At 30.8% G+C, this 24,346-nt stretch overlaps 1 protein-coding gene across 1 annotated transcript in view; it reads right to left on the minus strand.

The window, feature by feature from the left end:
* Positions 1 to 1,335: 1,335 nt before the first annotated feature.
* Positions 1,336 to 24,346, minus strand: part of LOC106680623 (probable 4-coumarate--CoA ligase 1) — a 30,201-nt gene continuing 7,190 nt past the window's right edge. Inside the window, exons 2-8 of the mRNA XM_014420473.3 lie at positions 17,762 to 17,969; positions 7,995 to 8,277; positions 7,654 to 7,816; positions 4,829 to 5,101; positions 4,309 to 4,533; positions 1,848 to 2,013; positions 1,336 to 1,537 (exon numbers count right to left, since the gene is read on the minus strand). Of these exons, the coding sequence (XP_014275959.1) occupies positions 1,428 to 1,537; positions 1,848 to 2,013; positions 4,309 to 4,533; positions 4,829 to 5,101; positions 7,654 to 7,816; positions 7,995 to 8,277; positions 17,762 to 17,969 (1,428 nt within the window). The 3' untranslated portion in view covers positions 1,336 to 1,427. The remainder of the gene's footprint in view (positions 1,538 to 1,847; positions 2,014 to 4,308; positions 4,534 to 4,828; positions 5,102 to 7,653; positions 7,817 to 7,994; positions 8,278 to 17,761; positions 17,970 to 24,346) is intronic.

Consider the following 24,346-nt stretch of genomic DNA (forward strand, 5'->3'; position numbering starts at 1 on the left):
AACTGAAACACTAATTCTATTGTTTTATCATCATGTCCCAGGGTTTTTGAAATATCTGGGTTTAGTTCTAAGCTATTGAGGTATGGTGTGAAATATGGGCATTGTTGGAAAATATTGCTTATTGTCAAATAGTTGTTGCAATACTGGCAGTTCGGCGGCGTTTCTTTTGAAATAAGATAGGAGTGGGTGAGCCTCGTGTGACCTATTCTCAGTCTGGTCAGTACAACTTCCTCTCTACGGCATTTGCGACTGGAGGTACCCCAGGGCTTGACATCCTTTTTAATAATTTTTAATTTACTCCCTGGGCTTTTAATCCACAAAGATTTCCATTTATCTTTGACTTCCTTATCGAGAGGTTTGCTCATTTCTGATGGAGTTAAAATTGCTTTACCCCGTCCCGGAAGCGCGAGTAGCTTCTCTGCTGCGTGATTGGCTAGTTCATTCCCTGCGATTCCTACATGTTTTTGAACCCGTATAAATGCGACTGACATGCACATATTGTGTTGAGTTTTTAAGTGAAAATGGATGCAGGAAATGTTGGGATCCTCTGGATACATACAATCTAAACTTTTTAACGAGCTTAATGAGTCTGTAATTATCGTTATGTTGTTGAGGGGTTCAAAGAAAAACAGAAGTGAAGTACTGTGAGAAGTGTGTGTAAATACCGTTGTTAGTTGCTTCCTTTATTTACCAAGACAATTTTTTGGTTTTGCAGCAAATCGCTAACTTGTGTATCCAGCTTGGCTAGGGCCTTGGTTGTGAGAATAGAAATTTTATGTTACTATGGTATATGATGAGAGACGAAAGACGTAAATTGTTTTGTTTTGAATGGCTACATATTTTTTTTTTTATTTATCAACCTCGCTAAAATGATTATCTGATTTTTTTCCTTAGCCTTGAAAAAATTAATGTGCATGTTAATAATCTTCCCAAGGGTATGTATTTATACCTGTTATTTTTTATAGTTAAATATTTTATTGTTTGTTAATTACTATCATTAGCATGTTATGCATCTCATTCTTATTAGAGCTGAAGATCTGGAGCCTGTTTCATAATAAAGTAAAAACTAATACTATTAGTCTTCCCAATTTAACTTAATACAATTACACTGACTTGTACAATAGTAACTTGTACTTTAGTACTTTTTAACTCTTGTTATATCACTAATAGACCTCCCTATTATGAAAAAATAAGTATTAGTGTAATTAACACGTTTCTATACTTGTATTTTGAACTAATAGTTTTAGCTTTTATTATGAAACAGGGCCCTGGTGTACCAACCAACAGGTGGGAAATTAATTGAACAGTTTTAGAAAAAATACTATATTAACAACATTATACATTAATTTTTTTATTACTAACAACATTTAAAAAGCATCTATTTAATTATAAAAACAATTATATTTAAATAAATATTAAGATAAAAATCATGGTAAAGCCTGAAGATGTTTCCTTATTATCTTCATACTGTGTGTTTTTGGTAATGATTTGACAAAGGACACTCCTCCTCTTAACCACTTATAATGGGAAAGTTCTCCTAGAAAAAAAAAATCAAATTAGAAAAAATAAGCAATTTGGACATATAAATGTATTATATATAGGTCTTTCTTTCTTGAGCTAATCACATGTAAAGAAGTAAAGTGTTTCAAACTAAATTATTAGTTATTTTCAGAAACCTTCCGATTTATTTAAATTTTATGGTAAAAATTATTAATTTTATACTAGCAACTTATTATAATGTTGTTGATCTCAATGCTAAATAATAATACAATTTGTTTATTTAGATCTTGTCCGTAAGGCACAGAAAATCAATTAAAACATTTTTTTTAAAATATCACTAAACCTACGTTTTATTGCTTCCTCTATTTCTTGTCTTGTGGGTTTTTCCATTTCATTTGGTACAATGTATGCCCTCGGTACTTCCCCATAAGCTTCGTGTGGAATCCCAACTACAGCAACCTCAGAAACCCCAGGCTGTTCGCTTATTACCTGTTCTAATTCAGTGACTGATATCTGGAATTATAAATAATCTAATTTTGTAGGTGATGATAAATAAAATTATAAATTAAACATAAAGATAAATTATATTTGATATATTATAAAATGAGGTGAGATTGTGCCAGAAGGAGTGAGAATAGGCAAACCAAGAATTCAATCATGGTAAGTGCTATGATGAAAAAGTTAAGTTTTGGATTTGGTTTAAAAAGACTGATCGAATGTATAATAAAAAAAGGCACCTGATTATTTTTTTAAAAAATATGTGCTCCTGGAGGGAGAATGGAGAATTCTGAGGGTTTTTATTTGTTTTTGAAATGATCATTTTGGGTTAACGTTCTCTATTAATTTTGTTATTTTTATAGTAATTTTCTACTAAAAAAGGAGTCGGAATTAACTGAGAGTGTTCTTGCCTCAAAGTAAGAAGTTTATTTATTTATCACCCTACCCTGTCTGTTTATGCAATACGGGAGTTCGCAGCAGCAGGTACAACTCATTGCTGCAACATATCTTGATCTTCTACTTGTCTCTCTGTTCTTTTACTCTGGCCTTGCTGTTGAAGTTCCTTCTCTCCTACCCAGGGAGTAATGAGAAGAGCCCACAGCTTCTTTCCACCCATACATCTGTACACACCGTACACCTGTACCGCCTCATGAGACACTGTTCTGTATGCTCAAGTGACTCGCAGCAGAGCCAACCTCTGAATTGTCGCCAACCTGCTCTTCTGCCTTTGCGCAAGATATTGACTTCATGCAGGGCACGTATATCTCAAGATACCCATAACCACTCCTTTATAAATGGTCAATGTTGCTGGGTATCTATGGTCTCAAAATGATCACCCGATACGATTAAGTCCATTAAGAGCAAGGGCTACCCTACTTCTCATGTAGTCTGAGTGAGGCGTAACATTGAAGTTTCTTCCAAGTCTTATGCCAAGGAATGTAACAACCTTATTAGGTTATATCATTGCTCCTTGTATCCTGAGAGTAATAGGGAGAGCCCTGTCTGTCGTACTCTTTAAGAGCATAGCTTAAGTCTTTGCAGCAGCCATCTTTAGCTTCTTCTTCTTCAGGTTGTTAGGTTGGCGCTCTGACCAGCTTCATCTTTTAATCTGGCTCTGCTGTTTGACGCCACTACTATGGCCAGGGCCTTGTTTCATAATGAAAGCTAATAGTATTAGTTCATAGTACAAGTGTAGAAACTAGTGTGGTAATAATACTAATACTTATTTTTTTCATAATAGGGAGGACTATTAGTGATAGTACAGGAATTAAAAAATACTAAAGTACATGTAACTACTGTACAAGTCTGTGTAATTGAATTAAGTTAAATCTACAAGACCAATAGTATTAGTTTGTACTTTATTATGAAACAGGGCCCTGCTCATCTACATAAGCTGTGACAGGTAATCGCTCCTCTTCAAGCACCCCCAACAACTCGTCAAAGATCAATTTCCACAAAGCAGGACCAAGGACAGATCCCTGAGAGCAACCTCTTTCCATGATATTTTCTATTTCATAGAAGTTGCCTCGTATCTTTATCATTCTGTCCTCAAGGTTCAAGGTTATACAAGTTGCTTGGGGTCTCATATTTTTGCAATGCTGAAGTACGCCCGGCCACCACATGCTATCAAAGGCGGACGATATATCAAGCAGAAGAAGCATAACATACTTCTCCACCCTAACATACTCTCTTCAACGTCATGGCATCCTCTCAGCAATGCATCTGCAGTACCTCTGCCTTTAGTGGATCCTTACTGACGGATGACTAGTTCTTGAGAAGACTGGTTGCAAGCTAGTGAACACCATAGTTTCCAAAACTTTTTTTATTACTGGGAGGAGGCATATGAGCCTATAAGACTTGGCTAACTGCTGTCTCCTCCTTTGTAAATGAGCTTGGCATCAGCAATCAGCAGAGCTCTCTCTTCATGGTAGTTGAGGCCAGCGTCCACCGTGGGAAAAGCTGAATAAGTTGAATAAGGCAACTAAAACAGAGGGAAAAAATAATAACACATTCTCTCTTCACTATTCCTGCTATACCCAACCCCTAAATTTTTTTTATAATTTAAAATATAAAGCTGATAACACTAATTCCATCTGAATTAGTTGGTAAATAAAGAATTGAGATGAAAAAAGCTCTCTCAAATTTGGCCCTATCTCACCTCATTTTGTTTTATATTGTTCCAGCAACATTGAAATTTATAAAACTTTTATAATCAGCTATGCTTATTGATTCCAATAGTTTATTTATAATAATATGTTCACCTTATAGTTTATCGTATGTAACTGCTTTATATATATTTTTATAATTTACCTGATATCCTAGGAACTTTATGATATCCTTGATTCTATCCACAAGGTACACATAGCCATCACTATCTATCCAGGCTAAGTCTCCAGTTTTCAACCATTTATCATTGGTAAAGGTTTCTTCCGTAGCTTCTGTATTGCCATAATAACCGGACATTATCAAAGGACCCTTGAGACATAATTCTCCTCTCTTTCCAGGCTCTAAGTCTTCTCCATTTTCTCCAATTACCTATTAAAATAATAGGTACTCATAAATAACTACTGATAGTTTTGATGGATTACAATTAAGTAATTAATTTTAATAAATTTAAGTATTTATAATTGATATAATGCAGGTTGGTACTAGTTCCATTATAATTGTTAATAATTAATCCATGTTTTAAAAGGAATATCCTACTTAATCAACACAGCAAATATTTTCATTATAAGTTTTACATTTCAATTGTAGTTTTCTTTTGGGATAATATTGAAATTAATAACCTAATTTACTTTTTTAATATTTCTCATTGACAAAATTACTCTACCTTAGCATTCATGCATGACAGAAGAGGACCGGGGGATCCAGGCTTGTCGGAACGTACTTCTCCAAAACATACTATATGAGTAGTTTCTGTCATCCCGTAGCTATGATACATCTTGGCACCAGGCTCCAACCTCTCTAGAACTGCTGCCTGCACCTTGGGTAGAATTGGAGCAGCCCCAGTGTATACTGCAGAAATAGAACTTAGACTATCTGAGTTTATTGATCCATTAATCATTTTGGGTAGAAATGAGGCTACAACATGAAGAAGCTTTATCTGTAAACAAAATTATTAGTAGTACATAACATAATACAATAATGATGTAGTTCACTTCAACAATCATGATACATCGATCATTATTAATTAAATAACCATGATTAATCAATCAGCAATCACGATAGTTTTTAGTGCCAAATATAACTTTAAAAGCAAATGCTAATTAATTTTCTAAAATATTATTTATTTATTTCCTAGGTAAAAACTCTTATTTCTTCTCACTTTATTTTATTTATTCTCTGTTTTGGAAGATGTTTCAGGCAAACTATTCATTATTCAGTCCATCAATTAATTTAATGTCTTACATTTCTCCCACTTAATGGGATTTTTCCAATGAGATGGACTAGATAAAGGACAGCTTCTTCAGAACATTGTTCAAAATATAGATGTAATAAGAGAATTTTTTCCTTAAAAATAAATAAATAATAAAATTGTTAAAAGCCCATGGTTAAATAATAAAGGTTCTATAGAATAGTTTTATTGAACCTGGTTATATTAAAAGAGATAATTTTTTTTTCTAACATTAATAAAACATATATGAAAGCCATCACAGTCTTTAACAACCATTTAAAAAAATTAACTTTTAAAAATATAATCTTTTTCAAATATTCAACAAGCTCATTAATTCCATAGAAGTTTGGAGTTTTGAGAATTATGTCATTTTGATAGCATCATCATTTTTAAGTCTTGAGATGGCCTAACTCACTCTTTCATTATCATGATCAATAACTTGTTTTCAAATTGATTAATTGGATCCCCTCCTCAAAGCTTATAAATAATTTTTCAAATATTCATAAATTGTATTCATTCTTGATTGTATTCACCATTAAACCACTATATGATGGTTCAGCATTCGAGGTCCCAAGGAACAAAATTAAGGAGCCACTAAGAGTTAAGAATGTTCCAGAAAACCTCGTGGAAACCATTAATTCTATATACCAAGACCTGTAAGGAATTGTCAGGCTAAATGGACTGGAGTCTAGATATTTTAACAAGGTCAAAATCCCTTGTTCTTATATTCTTGGATGAAATAATAACAACTTGTAAAAAGCGAACTGATAGAATGTTCTTAGGGTAAAGAACTCTGCTTCCCATGGTGATCCATGTTTTTCTTTATATGAATGGAACAGTTCTCATCGTGGACTCTGTAGATTATATATATATATAAAGAAACACAGTAAGAAAGCATAAGTGTTTTACTATATATAATATCTTATAAGTTTACTTTACACATTTACCTTGTTATAATATTATACGTTTGAATTGTTTGGTTATAAAATCATTGGACTTTTTTTGGTGAAGACTCCCACTGCAGTCCTATACTGCCTAACCATGGTTGGGGTCAAAGTTCTTCTCAATGAATTCAAACTTTTATGATTCAAACCGGCACCACCAGTAGACATCAAATTGTTTTATCATATTTTACAGTGTTTTTATCTTGTTCTCATTTAGCGCTGGCAAAGCTGTGCCAAGTGGGACAAAACATTGGTTAGCAATAAATTCCTTTTTTTCTATTTTGATAGTCCCTTTAATGAAAACTACTCAGACTTTCTACAATCTATTATATAAAATCAACTATTAATCTTCCAATTATAATTCTCAATTTAGTTTTATTAATCAAGTTGTTTTCATGTTTCTTTATGCCTTCAGTTTTAGTTTGTTGTCTGCAGACCTTATAGATCTTTGGCCACCTGAATAAGCCATCTTCACGCCTGCCTATCTTAGTCCATTGATCATTTATTGATGTTATATATATACTTTCAAGTACAAAAATTTATTCGATACAATTCAATAAATTTTTTTGATGGAAATTAAAGGCTCTGGAAAATAATTTGATATCTAGATTTTTGATTTATGGAAGTTTGATAAATAGGATGTTTAGCAACATTTTTTAAATATAATTTTATTTCAAAGCCAGATATTCAGTGTGATAACAAATAAATATGATATGAAAGAGTAAATATACTACAAAAATCTAATATTTTTTTTCATGATACATAAACTGTATACTTCCACTTCTAGAGAATAAAATATTTATTATTGATTTATTTTTTTAAGAGAAGCATTATTGGCATTTATTATATATCTTTTAAGAAATATAAGTGTAAAATATTTAAAAATGATTGTTCTAATTGATAAAAGTTGTTTATTAATAAGAGTTATTTGACTCACTAAAAATTAAATTCCCATCTAGTTCATTTTTCCACCTATTACATTTTTTTTGTATGATTATGTACTGAAAATCAATTTAAAATATTTCTGTTTAGCTTTGATAGTGACATATCTGACTGAAAGATTTTATTTTATTGTAGAGATTGTACCGTGAATTGGGGTTACTTTATGGGTATACAAGCTTTATGGAAATCCTACTAATTGTAGGGCAGTCTGTAGGGGGAAAGGGCAGTTGAGAAAATAACCCTAGTCTACAGTACTATCATTGGAGTACATCTGATTCATAATAAAATCACAACTTTACAATTCACAACAATTTACAATTCCATTCTCTTTACACATTGCATTTCTTTTTTCAAGTTGTTTTGTTTTTAATTTACCTTATGAGTAACAAGAACTTCAGAAAATTTCTCTGGAGTAAATTTAGACATAACAACAAGGGGTGAACCTTCACAGAGTGCCATCAGCATGAGTCCTAATCCGTAAGCATGAGAAAATGGCATTAAGCCGAGTGCTGGTTCATCAGCTTTCATCAATAATGCACTAGAATGAAAACATTAAACACAAAGGTTGTAATTTGGTTTAAAGAAGAAGAATATAAATAAAAATTATTTAATCAGATACCATTTATGTCATTACAAAGGAACTTAATTTTAAAAAAATAAATTAAGTTAAAAGTAAAAATTAAGTATAAATAATTATTTATATTATTTAAATTCACCTTGTTTTCCTCAGTGACCAAATTAAATTAGAATGACTGATAATAACTGCTTTTGGTAAGCCAGTCGAACCGGATGATGACAGAAGAACTGCAGGTTGTGACTCATTCATGGAATGTTGAATTTGAACTTTACCATAGTCCTTATCTTCCAACATTTCCTCTAAGGACCATTTGAAAATTTTGATATTGGAGAAGGTTTTTATAATGCCTAGCTGTTCTGAATTTAGTTGAGGTGCATACAGTACAGATGGTTTTGTGATTGATATTGCGTGTTCTAATTCCCCTAAAATATAAAAATGTATGAATTTCTAAGTTGATAGCACTTTTTAAATTAAATTAGGTTTCATTCAGATTTATTATTATCAATGCAGCTATATTTATTTTTCTAGTAATTTAATTAATTTTCTATCTAAGTAATTTTTTCCCTATTTTTTCTTTTGTATCCAAGATGATTTTAAATGTTCTCAGAAGGCCTTAATTCTGCCTGTTTGATTATTATAGGTTTAAGGAGGTTGATAGGAGTGATATTCCAAGCCCTGTGGAAAATTAAGGTGGTAAGATATCGAAGTAATAACAAGACCTAAAATACTTGATAATCAGGCAATGACATCCTGGTAGAGTCCTGAAGGTACTGGAAGAGAACTTGCTCAGCCTTTTCTCAACATGGCCTCACAGTTGATACATTGACGTCGAGAAATATTCACATAGTATATTTATTTGGGCTACCTCAGGACATATATGTGAATTTCTTTTAACAGGAAAAATGGGGAGCTGATGCTAGTGGGTAGAGTTTGGTTGTATACGTTGAGCATAATTTATGTAATTTAAATTTATGAGTTGATTTGTGGGTAGGGAAAGACAAGGTGGTTGAGCTTTCTGACTTGGAACCATCAATATATATCAGAAATTGTTCTGGAATGTTTTCAAGAAGATGTGAAAACTGTTCTTTGTAATCAGCAGATGTGGCATTCTTTTCTTGAAATGGAATTTGAAAGATGTAGCATTGTTTTGGGTGGTTTCAGGATTCAAGGTGGATCCTGAATTTACGGTTTCAATAGCAGCTTTGCTTCAAGTGCTGAGACAGCCATAATGATTCTTTCTGCCAAAAGTTACAGCTGTAGGCCTGTTTTGGTGAGTAAATAAACCTATTTTGGATATTTACTCATTACTTGGCTATAATATTTTTTTTTTCTAAAGCCTCGTAGTTTAATGTGATATTTACATAAGTATATCGCTCTGTACAGTTGGTGCATTAACATTAATATGTTTGATTTATGATTTATATTATTCATTTCAAGGCTATACTTGTCATTTAAATGATATTAAAAATATTTATTAATTAAATAAATATGGTAAAGAGTTCACCTAAATTTTTTAGACTAAATAATATTTTTTTAAAATTTGTATGCTCTTAAAAGGTTATCTTTATTGGTATGTTCACTTTAAAGCTGGTGTTTTTCTTTAAAGTATATTTGTTCTATTGTTTTAATTTCTTATGAATGTGTATAAGTAAACACAGAAAGATTTTTGCAATTTTCAGAATATAATAAAAATACCGATTTTAAATTAAAGCTTCTCTACTTCATGAGAAAAAAATTGCTATTAATATTACAAAAACATTATTACTATTATTCTTTCTGATAATTTCTTCAGGGAAAAATATTTACTGGTGACCATTAAATTTTAACTGGAAGTTCAAAGAAAAGCTCAATTCAGAAATTTCATTAAAATATATCAGATGTCTTAAGAAGAGAATTAGTTGGTTTATTCATTGTATAATATTTATTAATAAGATTATTGTAATTCTTGATTCATTAGTAGACATTTTGGTTATTTTCATCAAATGACCCAGTGGATTACAACCATTTAAGAATAAATTAAAAAATAAACTCAGAGTAATTACTGTGTTATTACTAATAAGTGACCTTTTAATGGATCAACTTAATTTTGATTAAACTCTCAGTTTATAAGAAAAAGAGGTTTTTAAATTTTGTTTAGAACTTTTTAAAGCTATTTTAAGGTTCTTCCTTTCCACAAATTAAATTAAATTCTTGTGTAATTATTTTAATTTACTCTCAGCTGCTTCGAATGTTAAACAACTAATGTAGTTATTTATATTATTTTACATTTCATCTCGATGAACAATTTTCTTAAATAATGGCACACCTAACAAAAAGGACTCATTTTATTTTATGTTTGAGTTATTCCATAGATTGGACCATAGACTGAAGTTAATTTGTAATAACAATAGTAACTTTAGGAATGTGTGACCTCAAAGACCTTAGTAGAGAAAGTAAATGAAGTCTAAGCAAGGGAATATATACAATTCTAGATAAAATAAAAACTTTTTTTGTCAGATGTGTCAATTTTTTAAGATGAGCAGTATAAAACTGTGTCATCGGCAAATATGTTATATTAAAATATTTGAATTTTAGAAAATCATTTATGAATAAATTGAATACTATTGGACTTAAAAAGGATCCTTGCATGAAACCAGGAATGACAAAGTAGGTGGGAGAGGTTATATTAGTAACATCACCACGATTCCACCAATCTACACGAAACTTTTTTTTTTTTTCATTGGCCGAATTCGGCTTAAGCATGATCTATATTTACATAGTATTTTGTTCATTTTAATTTCTTTCGATTTAATTCCTTAATAAACTTGAATCAATATCGTACATCGAGTATCGCAATACCAACTTTAACCATAGGAAATAATTAAAGTTGGTTTATTTTATCAATCTCTTCATTTCTTATATTATTATATAGTTTCCTGTTTACCAGTTTTATAAAAACAATCGAACAGCAATAATTACTGTGAAAACGTCTAACTAAAAGTGCAATAATAGCCTTAGTTGGATAAGATCTTGAAAACAATCTTCTGTTTGCTGGGATATAACAGATATATGATTATCTCATAAGTACTATATCATTACCGATAGTGCTCTTTCAAACCGCCACTTATATCTTGGTCAATAATTCGCTAAATGGCAGTTTTATGAATTTTCCTTGAAACGGCTTATTCTCTTAATCAATATAGTTTTGTATTATTTTATTTATATCCTTAACTACTTTAGTAAGACGTACTGTGGTATTAGATTGAAAATAAATGTTTTACTTAATTTATTTATTTCATCTAACTTCCTTAAGATGATTGAAAAATTAAAAATAAAATAGTTTTTTTTTTTTTTTTTTTAAATTACATCTTCATAAAAGCTGGGAGCCTAAAACGAAATAATTCTAAATGGAATTCTCAGAAAGAAACCATTTTGTATGCAGGAGGAGACAAAATGCAGTCATTTAACACTAATATTTTATTATTTTAATGAAAACTATATATAATTACTGGTCAAAATTGATGAGTTTGCCAAGTATAGGTAGGCGGAATACAAAATGGCAACTGTTTCAAAACAATGATAACTGATAAAATGATAACTCTGTTACAAAAAAAATACTTATTTTTTTTATTAGAGGAAGGAGAAGGTTATTGTTCCTAAGTTTTAAAAAGCAATTTTTATTATTTATTAATTCTTTTGGAAATTCATACAAAAAAAAGGCAGTTATTTCACCCTAATTTTTTATTACTTTAATGAAAACTATATATAATTACTAGTTTAAATTGATGTGTCTGCCAAGTATAGGTATGGGGAATAAAAATTATGTGCTGAAACGAAGAAGGATCTATTGTATAAAAATTTTTGGGTTGGCATTTTCAAAATAGTTTCGCAAAGTTTATAAGGATCATGCTAGTATGTTTTTGTGATTAAAATTTTTGGGTATATTATCTACAGTGATTGGTGATGGAGTGGTCACGTCGGAATCCGAACTATTCATTTATTAATATATTGTTGGTTGTCATGTATTGAGTATGGCGATGATTTAATTTTTTCAGGTAGTCTGTAGACATGTTAAGGCGACTTTCTGACTTGTAATGGAGGGAACACATCCCCTTATAGTACGAGAGCCCGGAAGAAAAAAAAGGCAGTTATTTCGCCCCAATTTTTGATTACTCTAATGAAAACTATGTATAATTACTAGTCAAAATTGATGAGTCTGCCAAGTATAGGTAGGGGGAATAAAAAATGGCGGCTGTTTCAAAACCTTAATTTTTCATTCGGAGCTCTATATCATAAAAACTACCAACACTAGAAAATCTAAGAGAACATTATTTAAAAAAGAGTAAATTTCCTGAAATATTAGCCCTAAAAGAGCTATTCACATCTAATAGTTCTCGAGATATAGCTTTTTAGAAAGCAAAGTTTCTTAAAAATCTACTGAAAGATTAGTAGTTAGTAAATTTATTTTGAGAAACTAAGCAACTTTATATCTCAGGAACTATGTGACGTACAGATGTCTATTAGCACTCAAATTAAAGCTAGTTTAATGGACTATAAAGAAGTTTATGACCTTTACCTTCGAAGGAATAGTAGTTTTTATGATATTTGCTAATATAAATTGATTTATAGTTGTTCGGACAATAAGTTTGATTTATGAAACACTTCATTTCAGAAACCATTAGACGTACAGATGTCTGCCAGCGCTCAAATTAAAGCTAGTTAAATTTACTACAAAATAGTTAATTATGTTTATCTTTGTTGGAGTAGTAGTTTTTATGATATTTGACAAAATAAACTCACTAAATTTTAATTTCTAGTTGTTCGTATAAAATGTCGGATTTGTGAAAAAAATATATCTCTAGATCCATAAGACGCACATATGTCTGCCAACACTCAACATAAAAGAAGTTTAACTTACTATAAAGTAGTTTATGACACTTATCTTCGTAGGGGTAGTAGTTTTTATGATATTCACATATGAATATAAATTTGGCAAATGAAAATTTGTCCGAACAACTATAAATCAATTTATTTTAGCAAATTTCATGTAAACTATTACTCCTACGAAGATAAACATCATAAACTACTTTATAGCTGATTAAACTAGCTTTAATCAGAATGGTTTTTAAGATATAAATTTTTCAAAATAAATCCACTAACTACTGATCTTTCAGTACGTCCCATACAACATTTTTATGAAATGTTGCTTTTTAAAAAGCTATATCTCGAAAACTATTTAACGTAAATAACTCTATTAGGACTCATATTTTATAAAATTTCCTCTTCTTTAAATGACGTTCTCTTAGGTTTTCTTGTGTTGTTCCTACTTTTTGCGATATAGAGCTCCGAATGAAAAATTAGTTTTTTTTATCGCTTTGAAACAGCTTGGCAGACTCATCAATTTTGGCTATTAATTATACATAGTTTTCATTAAAGTAATCAAAAATTGGGGTGAGATAACTGCCTTTTTCTCCTCTTGGGCTCTTGTACTATTATGGAGGAAAGGGGTAACAGAACTGTTGGTTATCGACAAAATGGTTGATTATCGACTAAACAAAATTTTGTTTAAACAACTGCTGTAAAAATCTGCCACTTTTTGGACCTAGAGCCCTTTTCCTGTAAGATAACAATCTTCAGGGTTTTCTTTAGTAGGAATAATTTTTAGAACTCTTGGGAGCAACCAGAAATCTGTGAATTGAACTGTTGGTTATCGAACAAAATCTTTCGGCAAAACGTTTGCTGAATGGTTCCGAAAAAAAATCCGAAAAATCTGTAAGACTCTGGAAAAAATTTCAGAAAAAAAAGTTCTCAAACTCTTAGGAAATTATCAGAACTTGTAGTATTTTTAATTTCACCACTTCTCTGTATGAAAAGTTTTGATAAAAAATGTTTGTAGTTTTCAGGGAGTTCTGTTGATACTGAAGATGTGGAAATGAAACTCCGAAACGGCCAATTTTGACATAAAAATTAAATAGATACTGTACTAATTCTACTAAAATTCACTATCTGTGTAATATGAATTTTTTTTTATTACTTAAATAGATATTTTTCTTAGTATCGTAGGGCAGACACGAAGTATTACAACAAATCCGATTTATTTTTAATTTTCGATATTGACGATGGACTTTACAAGAGTTATGAATTATTGTATTGCGCTGATACAGGGCTGAAGGGATGGGGTGAATTTCCCTCTAAGGATTAATGGCTCTTGAAGGGATAATCTTTAGCCGATAGCTTTTAATCTTTAAAGTGACTCTATATTTACTAGGGGTGGGAGAAAAAATATGAATTGCTCTTGAATGATATATACCGTGATAAATTGTCTCTGTTTCAAAATTTTATGAGGTTTATTTCGGCAATACCGACCTACCCTGAAAAAGAAAAGATCTCTCTAAGTTATTGTCTTGTACAGAAAGGGAGATGAGAGGTTTATATATGTGATCCCTGAAGCAACATGAATAAATATGTGATGCAACATTTTATGAAGAATTGTCACTTTTGGAATGCTACCTTAAATTTTATTAGCTACCAGAAGCTATAAAATATTTTGATTTACCATGGCTCAGAAAATCTGTTAGTAAATATATTATGGATGTGCATGTTGAGATCATATATGGAAGGCTAGAATGACAGCGTAGTATGTTCGGTTTCGTGCAAAAATGTAAATTATCTTTTTAATCTGTAAATGACTATGGTTATAAATGTATATTATGCATGTAATTTTAAGTGTAGAGGTCCTGATTTCTTTACAACTTAAACAATATGGTTTCCTTTTCCCAGTTTAGTTGTTTTTTAGCTCTAGACTATACCATTAGAAAGGTAGAAAATTAAATTAATATAAATGAAGAGAAAAATAAAACACACGAACCGAAAGAAGGATGGAATAGATGCCGAGATATATTCAATATGATTAGTTGACAGTCCAGTAAGAATTTTAGAAAAAAAAGAAAATAGATGTTTAATCTTTGTATTTATTTATTTAGCTCTAAACTTAAACGGTGGGGGGCTAATTAGTAAGTTAAAATGCCAAACAAAATTAGAATATAATATTAGAAAAATAACCCTCCCATCACAAAAAAAAGAAATAGAAACATTTTTGTTAACAAAAAAAAAAATTATATATATAACTGAAAATAGAAATAAAACTTGGTTAATGTCAAATATACTAAAATAATACAATTTATAATAGATTTGAATAAAACTCTAAAAATACAAACTATAAAAAATCTTTAGGTAAAAATTAAGAAAAAAAAAATGAATAACCTAGTAAATTACAGTAAGTAATTTTACAGAATATTTTGTAATTAACGAAGTAAAAAAAGAAAATTACTTAGTTACAATGTAATAATAATGATAATGCTACAACTCATGAAGGGTCAGGGGTTCAGTACTTTGTAAAGAAGTACTCACGGCAAGTATAACCGAATAAATAATTGTCTGCCACAGCCGGTTTCTAATCCGGATCCTTCGATTTAGTAGCATAGCGCCTGAACTCTGTGCCATCCCGCTCCCACAAAATAACAATAGGTTATTTTAAATAATGAAAGTATTTTGGGGATTTTAAAATGTTTTACAAGATACTGAAATATTGAACTAAAAATAGTAATAAAAAAGAATTCGAAATAGATGAAGTAAGTCAATTAGGCTGCTAGGTGTATAGTTCCCGATATTTAAATATATATATATATGAAACAAAAATTTATTATTTTTTAAAGAAAAAGTTGTTGTTACATCCCAGGCATTTACCTGCCTTAAATATATAATTTTATTTAAATAAATAAAAAAAATTTATCCATTTTAGTCTCAAAATATTTTTAGTTCTTTATAAGTCCGACGTTTCGGCCAATTCGGCTTTCATCCAGGACAATCTTAATCTAAATCTATCACTATTTATTAATAGTTTTAACAAAGGTTGACTGTGATAAATATTTTTAAATTTTAATTTAATCTGAACATTTGACTAAATAGGGTAAGTGATTTGTTGACTGATATAAATGACCTGAGTAGAATAGCCAGCATGAAGTTATTTTTTAAATGATTTGGTTCTAAAATTGTATAAAGCTTGTCCTTGAGGATGTCTGAATTGGCCGAAACGTTGGACTTATAAAGAAATAAAAATATTTTGAGACTAAAATGGATAACATTTTTTGATTTATTTAAGGAATATTAACCAGTCTCAAGAAAGTTTCTAGATTATAAATATATAATTTTAGTTTCTTACGACTTTTCATATCTGAGCTAGACACATATCATTTTGAGAAACTTTGTTATTTGGACTCACGGGACCTCAAAACTTGTATTATCGTCGAAAACTCAAATTAAAATTTAGCACAATATCAAATATATTTCGTGTAAAGGTAAGCGCAAGTAAAAAGTAGGAAGAACGAGGTCTTGTAGTTCTTAAAAATGAAACTTTGCGTACAATATTTGTTACGAAAAATTATGAGTTAATCGAAGAATTTAGGAAGCGGCAAGACGCCTTCACTCAATAAATATAATTGAAGTGACTCCATTCTGGTAAATTGCCTTAAAATGGCTTGATAAAGAACGAATCCCTAAGAAGTTCATTAATGCTGAACCAAGAGATTAACATCTGAGGAGTAGACCGAAACGTAGAGAGGATTTTGCTAACCTGGTTTGGGTTTTAAATAGGGTGATTGGAAGCAGTTATGTCTACTGGTGTCTGAATTGAACCGTAAGGTCTTATGCCTTTTTTTGGCTTGTTACAATCTGGAGTTCGATCTTAGTGACATAATACTCATTTCTGACTCAAATAACTAATGCCTACTTAACATAATTAGATTATAGGGATTGAATACTCTTGAATCATATGATAGAAGAAATGTGATAAATATTGGCGTTTAAGGTTATCTGAGGCACGATAGCGCGTGGGTTTAAAAATAGCTTGTTTGTCAAAGTTAAAAGTATCAAATAAAATCGTTTATTAATAAATTGTAGGCCTTCTTAACCACCAAATACAAATAAGATAACAACTATGTTAGAATAAAGAATAGCAACATGACAAGAAAAAGATTATAACAAATAATATTGAAAATCGAAAAGAAGACAACAAAATATGAAAATCAGCTTACTACGTATGTATATCTTCATATATTTTTAAAAATACATTTATTGAAATTTACAACTGTACATTATCATACATTCAGTAAATTTTTTCTCAGTTATAATGGAGTGAAACTGGCGTGTAGAGAACTACCTATTGGTAGCACTCTAATGACGTTTTTACACTAGCAGGTCTCGTGACCATCTTCTTTTTTAGGCGCCTAGGATGATTGTCGGGAATGAAAGAGGTTGCAAGGTTAGAAACTAGTGGATTTGGGCGGTTAGAGAGTTTATAATGGAAGGAGTGATATCTGGTTCGGGCTAGATCGGTTACATAGGGAACATTAACGTCTTTATGTATGATTTTATTTGTGTCAAAGTAAGGAGCATTGAGGATTTTACGAAGAATTTCGGATTGTAAGGATTAGATACGAGTGGAACTCGAAGGTTTAGTGGAGCCCCTAAGCTCAACTCCTTATGTCCAGATTGGGCTTATTACAGTCATGTAGATCAGTCTTTTGTAATGAGTTGGAAGTTTAGACCGTTTGTCTACTAAGTGTTGTTATATTCGAAATCGACGTGCAGTTTCCTATCCTTTCAGTCTTGTGTGAGGATTCCAGGTTAGTCGTTTATCCAGATGTAGTCCAAGGTAGCGGATCTGTTTGCTAGGGGTAAGATCAACATTATTAAAGGAGACTGTAGGACAGTCGGTAGGTCTCTCTTCATATTTAATTTTAATTTTTTAAATGTACCGTACTGTGCTACTATTATAGAAAGGCTTAAGGCTTTGTTTTAGCATCTCCTGACTAAAATCTAAGAATTGTTTCGTTTTTATTGATTATTAGAAGGTAAAAGTTGACTCACGTGACCTGAGGGATGTAGGGTACAGAGCTGCAATGGCACCTGCTTTAAGAATACCCAGCAGTACTCCAACGTACTCCAAGCTGTTCTCATAGCAGAGTGCTACCACCGACCCTTGACCGAATCCTGCCGACTGGACCTTCCGGGATACCGTGTTCACCATCCGGTGGATATCTGCAAACGATATGGTTTTATCGTTCGTGGAGTCGATCTGAAAATAAAAATTATTGAAGTACTCCAGAATCAATTAAGTACCATGTTTATTCTGCTTCATTTAAAGGACGAATGGGCAGGAAAAGAAAAACACAGAGAGGAACGGGATATTTGTCAAATAAAATTCAACAAATTAGGCCCGAAGCTCTCACCGTTATCTCTGGTTATTTCTCTTCGGGGGTAATTCGTTGTACTAATTAGTCTCTCCCAGGAGGCAAATTCAGAACCTGAGATTTACCATGAAATGTAATTTTCTTTTTCGTTTCATAACGGTCATCGATTCGTTTCAACACTGCAAAAATCTACATTTACTTTTGAAATATTGAAAGTTGTACCGATAACAAATTACATACGAGTCATTCTCCCAGAAATTTTCAATCCGAATTATGGTCATTAAAGCATTTATTGTATTATTTATAATATTTAGTATATTTTATCATCATTAATGGCTATTAATTGCCAATGTTTAATATAACATACTGGGGAAACATATATTATACTTGTAACTCTTATTAATTAAAATTATATACTTTAGGAAAATTATTAATTATATAACATATTACCATACCCAATGGTTATTAAATCATTTATGGTATTATTAATAATATTTAGGATATTCCATCATCATTAATGGTTATTAAGTCATTTATGGTATAACTAATAATATTTAGAATATTCTATCATCATTAATGGTTATTAAATCATTAAAGGTTATTAAATCATTAAAGGTTATTAAATCATTTATGGTATTATTTATAATATTTAGAATATTCCATCATCATTAATAGGTTTTTTTTTCAGCCAAGACTCCCATTGGAGTCCTATACTGCCTATCCATGGTTGGGGGTCATAGTTCTTCATTTTGTAGGACCGCCACTCAATGAAAAAAGTCAACGTCCCAGGCCGGATTCGAACCGGCAGCGCCAATAGACATCAAATTGGTAAGACTGTGTCTTAACCACTGAGCTATAGGCGGGCCTATCATTAATAGTTATTAAATCATTTATGGTATTATTAATAATATTTAGAATATTCCATCATCATTTATGCTTATTAAGTCATTTATGGTATTATTAATAATATTTAGAATATTCTATCGTCATTAATGGTTATTAAATAAGAATCTATTTATATGATATCGTGAATCTATTTATAATAAATTAAGGACTATTTGAGTTTTAATTTGACCACACCCGAATTACTTTTTGGGGGCGACGGCTGCAGCGTGGCAACGCGCGTCTACCGACCGAAAGGTTGTCAGTTTGAGCTCGGTCCCATCATAAAACTATACGAAACTTTTGTCACATTTGTGAGGCCTGTTAGCCAATGGGTGGCGCACTTACAAAAAATAATATTTAGAATATTCTATCGTCATTAATGGTTATTAAATAATCATGAATCTATTTATAATAAATAAATAGTTTCAGGACATACTTTTCTTCCTCTTAATCTTAATTTTATTTTATTTTTTTTTCGATTTTGTCTGTAACCTATTACTTCAGCCTGCAATAGGAATCATAGATAAGAAAAGAAAAGAATTAAATAATGTACTGTGGAAAAAGAAAAAGGTTTCTCAAACAGATATTTTTTACTACTATTCTATTTGTAATTATATAAAAATGAGATTGTTTTTTGATCTGGAAAAGTTAATTAAATGGAAGTTTACAAAGTCTAAAATTTGGAATTTTGTTTCTAAGTTTTTATATATAGAGTTCTGTTAATTCGGAGAGACTGGTCGGCTTAGACCGTAATTTTGAATTTAAATTGTATTTTTCAAAAGTCCGAGGTATCCCTCTAAAACAGAAAAGAAACAGGTAATTAGTGAGTGCTTTACTGTGAAAAAAGGAATAAATCGTGTTGGGTATTACCTTTTACTATCTTTGATATTTTAAGATTACCTGTAATGTTCATTTATTACATGTGAAATATCCATTCTTAATGGTACTATTTTTAAAATCCGGAGGTGAGGGGCCTCCTCGTGTTGATTCGCATAGAAGATAGAGAAAATAAAAACATTAATTATTAAAGGCAATAATGGTAAAATAATAAGAAAAACAGTCAGAAGTCGAAAAAGAAGTGTGGGGGAGGGGGAGAGGGTTGCATCAGAAGATGGAGTCATTAGGTGATGTTGATAGGGTTTTTGGAACCTTTCCTGCCCGGCCACCTCGCAGGAAGGGGGGATGGAGTGATAGACTGGATACTGGATTGAAGGAAGCAGGGAGACTGTAAAATTAAATCATTAAATCAGTGGTACTCAACAGGTGGTCGACGACCAATTGATGGATCGTGAGAACCTTGGTGTGGGTCACATATTTTTTGAGGAATTGTTATAAAAACTGCCTTATTGTTCCTAAACTGATGTTTTAACTGGTATTTACATTGAACTGCCTCATAAAGCAATTTTCAACAACGTAACTATTCTAGCGACCCAACTATTATTTATTGGATACCGCTATAGCCGTTACGAGCAACCTGGTGCTATCTAGCTGTCGACACGTAAACCACTACGATCATCATACAAACAATAAATGGAATTTGGCCCAGGTGCGGGCAATTAAAACTCAAATAGTAAAATGGTGTACTATTTTATTAGAGCCAACGTTTCACCCCACGTTGCACGGCTTCTTCAGGGCTAAAAAAGATACAAACACATGACATAGTTACAAAAATAAAAAAAATATTGAGTGGAAAATAACAGAGGTGTACAATGAAACGTAAAATGTAATAAGAAAAATTAAAGGTTATAAACAATAAATGAAAAAGGTAATAGTTACAGATAAAGAGAAGAAATATTAAAGTAAGTACAAATTAAGAGATGAAAAGGGATAAGAATAAAATGAAATGAAAATTAATGAGACAGAGTTCATACCTGTTTTGACGGAAGTCAAAGTCAGAGTGAACCGTTAGTATTGGGAGGAGTGGGGATGGCAGTTAAGTACGTCACATAATAACGAAAATATCTTTATAGGAAACAATGTAAAAAAAATTAAAATTAGGTAAACAATAAATGATAATAGAGGGGGAGAAGAAATATTTACAAAATTATAAAATAAAAAAAAATACATGGATAGAAAAACAAAGAATACAAAAACAAAATAAACATTTTATATTAATATCTGTACTATTTCTTTAATTATTTTAATTGTACAAATGAATAACAATTTCATGCGTTGTAATGCTGATAAATATATTATTGGAATCAATAAAGATTACGATAGAATTAAAGCTAACGTCTTATAAATAGCATCTCTGAATGGCGTTTAATAGCCTAGAGAGTTGACTAAGCAAAAACTAAGCCAAATCCAAATGCGAATATCCCTCAAGGGAATTACCTTCTTAGGATGCAGTGTGTAAAATATATCGTGTATATGATACACACAGTGGATTAGTATATTTTTATGTATGTTGGACTTTTATTTCACATTTGTCTTCTCAGGATCTCTTCTTCTTAAATCGGTTCTTCATTTCGTATGGACAAAGAGCTAGTTCCTATAGGCCTTGTCAATCCCTTTTCGACTGTGTAGGCTAGTTCACTACAGAGTGAAGTTTCCTTTCTTCAAGGACCTACAGCTTATTCCTGTAGTAATTGTCATCCTCTTCATGGTTAAAGGCTGGTTCCCTACGGATTACGGATTTACGGCTAGTTCCCGTAATGCTCATTATGTCTCCTAATCACCTAACCGGTATGAACACGGATTGTCGACGCCTTCTGGTGTAGCATACCTCAAATCTTGTATTGGGGTCAGAACTAATCAATTATACACCGCCATCTCCTTTGTCCCTAGTCAGAAGTGTTCGAATTACGCCTTTGTGGACCTGGATGATCCAATTTCTGGCTTAGTGGATCACAAATCATAGTAGATTTGGGAACCGCTGTATTAAATTATTTCAAATGAAGAAAAAACTTGATTGTCCATGGAAATTTTTATGTTGATAATGAAATTATTAACGGTAAGAAGCATTACCCTTAGGACCTCGTTGAACATTTTTTAAGATGGCCTAAATAGTTTAGAGATGCCTATAATCGAAACGTTAAAAGCACAATTGGTAGATAATTCTTTTTACATCACAAAATAATGTTTGTAAAAGAATAATTAATTACTAAATTTAATAATTTTTTATGTTTTTTAAAAGTAGTATATGATATTGTCTGACTAATTTCAATTGAGAAAGATACCTTTTATTCCTTTCCAAAACTTCATAGATGTTCTTCTAAAGAGGAATCCACAGTTTTCGCAATACTTGGTGATAAATTTTCCCTAGATATAACTTAGAAATGTACACGGGGTAGAAGCTATACATTATCCGCAATACAAATCAGAGACGGGTTTTAGTATATAGAAGATATCTAGTGACAGATATCTTTTCCGTAGTTTACAAATTTGTTGGTAAACTATCTCTTTTAAACATTAATAAATGTATGAAGAAAAAAAAAATGATTTAGTGAATATCGCTTTACTGCAATGTCCTTATGTAAAAGAAGTTATAAATTTTATTAATGTTTGAGAACCAAATAAATTAGAGGTCGCTAAAAGAAAGGGTTTTAAATTGAGGGCAACAAAATGCGAGGTAAACACTTTCTGTTGGCTTAGTGCCTGCTCCAGAACTATTAAGATTAAAACAATGGGAGAGGGAGGCCTTATAGGGTAGAACTTACTTTATAAGCAGTTTAACCATTTTTAATTCTAAAGTATTCCCTATCTTTAACTTTGTACATATAAAATTTTTGGATTATTAGGAGGAAAACGTTAACTGAGGTTTGATTACTTTTCAATTTTCTCGGTAATCCATCATTATAACCCCTACAACATCATCCATATATAAAACTAATGGATTCACATATAAAACTAATTAAATTACTACAAACTAATTACATTTTTATTTTATTCATTTAAAAAATTACATCCAATATGATCCGACCAGATGACATCTATCCGTCGGTGCCAAAATAACAAATAAAAATAATATACATTAGTAAAATGTAAATATTACAGTTTAGACTATTAGAGCCTTGTTGAGGATATAAAATTTTTAAGCTAGGTAAGTGCAATATGAATTAATCTCAAGTGATACCACTAATATTTTAATTAACAACTACTAAAATGAAAATAAAGTAAAAAAATAAAAATAAAGTGATAATTATTAAAAATAACTGAATGGATTTTGAAGTGAATAATAAAGCTGAAAATTTACAATTAGTGAATTAATATAATAATAAGAATAAAAGAAGATGATAAATTGCTAAAACAAAAAATAAATTATGTGGAGTTAAAAATACAGGCATTTGTTGAATCAAAATTTATTAGTGGATATCATAGAAATAAGAAAGTATCCAGCTAAATATTTATTTTTGTATTTTTTTTTTTGTAGTGGATTTATTCATGAATTCTTCTAGTAAGCGATTGTAAAGATATGGTACGATTTAGTTTAATATTCGTTTACCAAATTTATTGTTGGGTGGTTGGATAAATTTAATTTTGTTTCTAACATTTTTTAGATATATTACTCCTTTTCTAAATAAATTATTATCTATAAATTTCAAAGTAATTCTATAAAAATGGAATAGTTTAGGTGGTAAAGTACCAACGATTTTAAGATTTTCTGTTTTATTATTGCAGTACGTTATTGTATTATATTGCATTAAGTACAAATTGGAGGTAGTAAATATTTTATGATCATATTCTTATTCTGTTAAAAACATTTACTACGTGTGGTTACCAAGAAAAAACATTATCCATAGTAACACCTGAATATTTATATTTTTGTACAACTTTTAGTGTTTTACAGCAACATATTTTTATATTATTAATGTTAGTGGGACAGTCACAGTCGTGCAATTTAATTTCAGTGTCGTTCACAGAAGGCATATGGGGCGATTTTATCAACACAATGACCGTTTTATCTTAGTTAACTATGAGACCTTTGTCATGAGCCTATTTAAAAAAATTATAATAGTAATTTTTGGATTTTTCCAGAGCTAAATTATAATTTTTATGTGATAAAAAGGGAATCGTCGGCAAAGAAATATTCGTTGTCACTTGTAATAACTTTTTGAATGTCGTTTGCATTACTATAAAACTAATTAAATTATAAAAAAATAATTAAATTACTATAAAAATATGTTTAAAAAAACTACAAAACAAGATCAATGAGTATATTTTGTACACAACAAGCTGTGTATGTAACCTACCTTTATTGTTTTAAATTTATTTAAACTGCACGTCAATTTCTACTATTACAGCACTTACTAGACAAACGTTCTAAACTTCCAACACATTAAAAAAGACTGATCTACCTGACTGTAATAAGGCCAATCTGGACATATGGAGTTGAGCTTTGGGGCTCCACTAAACCTTCGAATTCCTCTCGTATTCA

Source organism: Halyomorpha halys, unplaced genomic scaffold (assembly GCF_000696795.3).
Source record: "Halyomorpha halys isolate HHAL.00 unplaced genomic scaffold, Hhal_1.1 Scaffold270.1, whole genome shotgun sequence".
Taxonomy (NCBI): domain Eukaryota; kingdom Metazoa; phylum Arthropoda; class Insecta; order Hemiptera; family Pentatomidae; genus Halyomorpha; species Halyomorpha halys.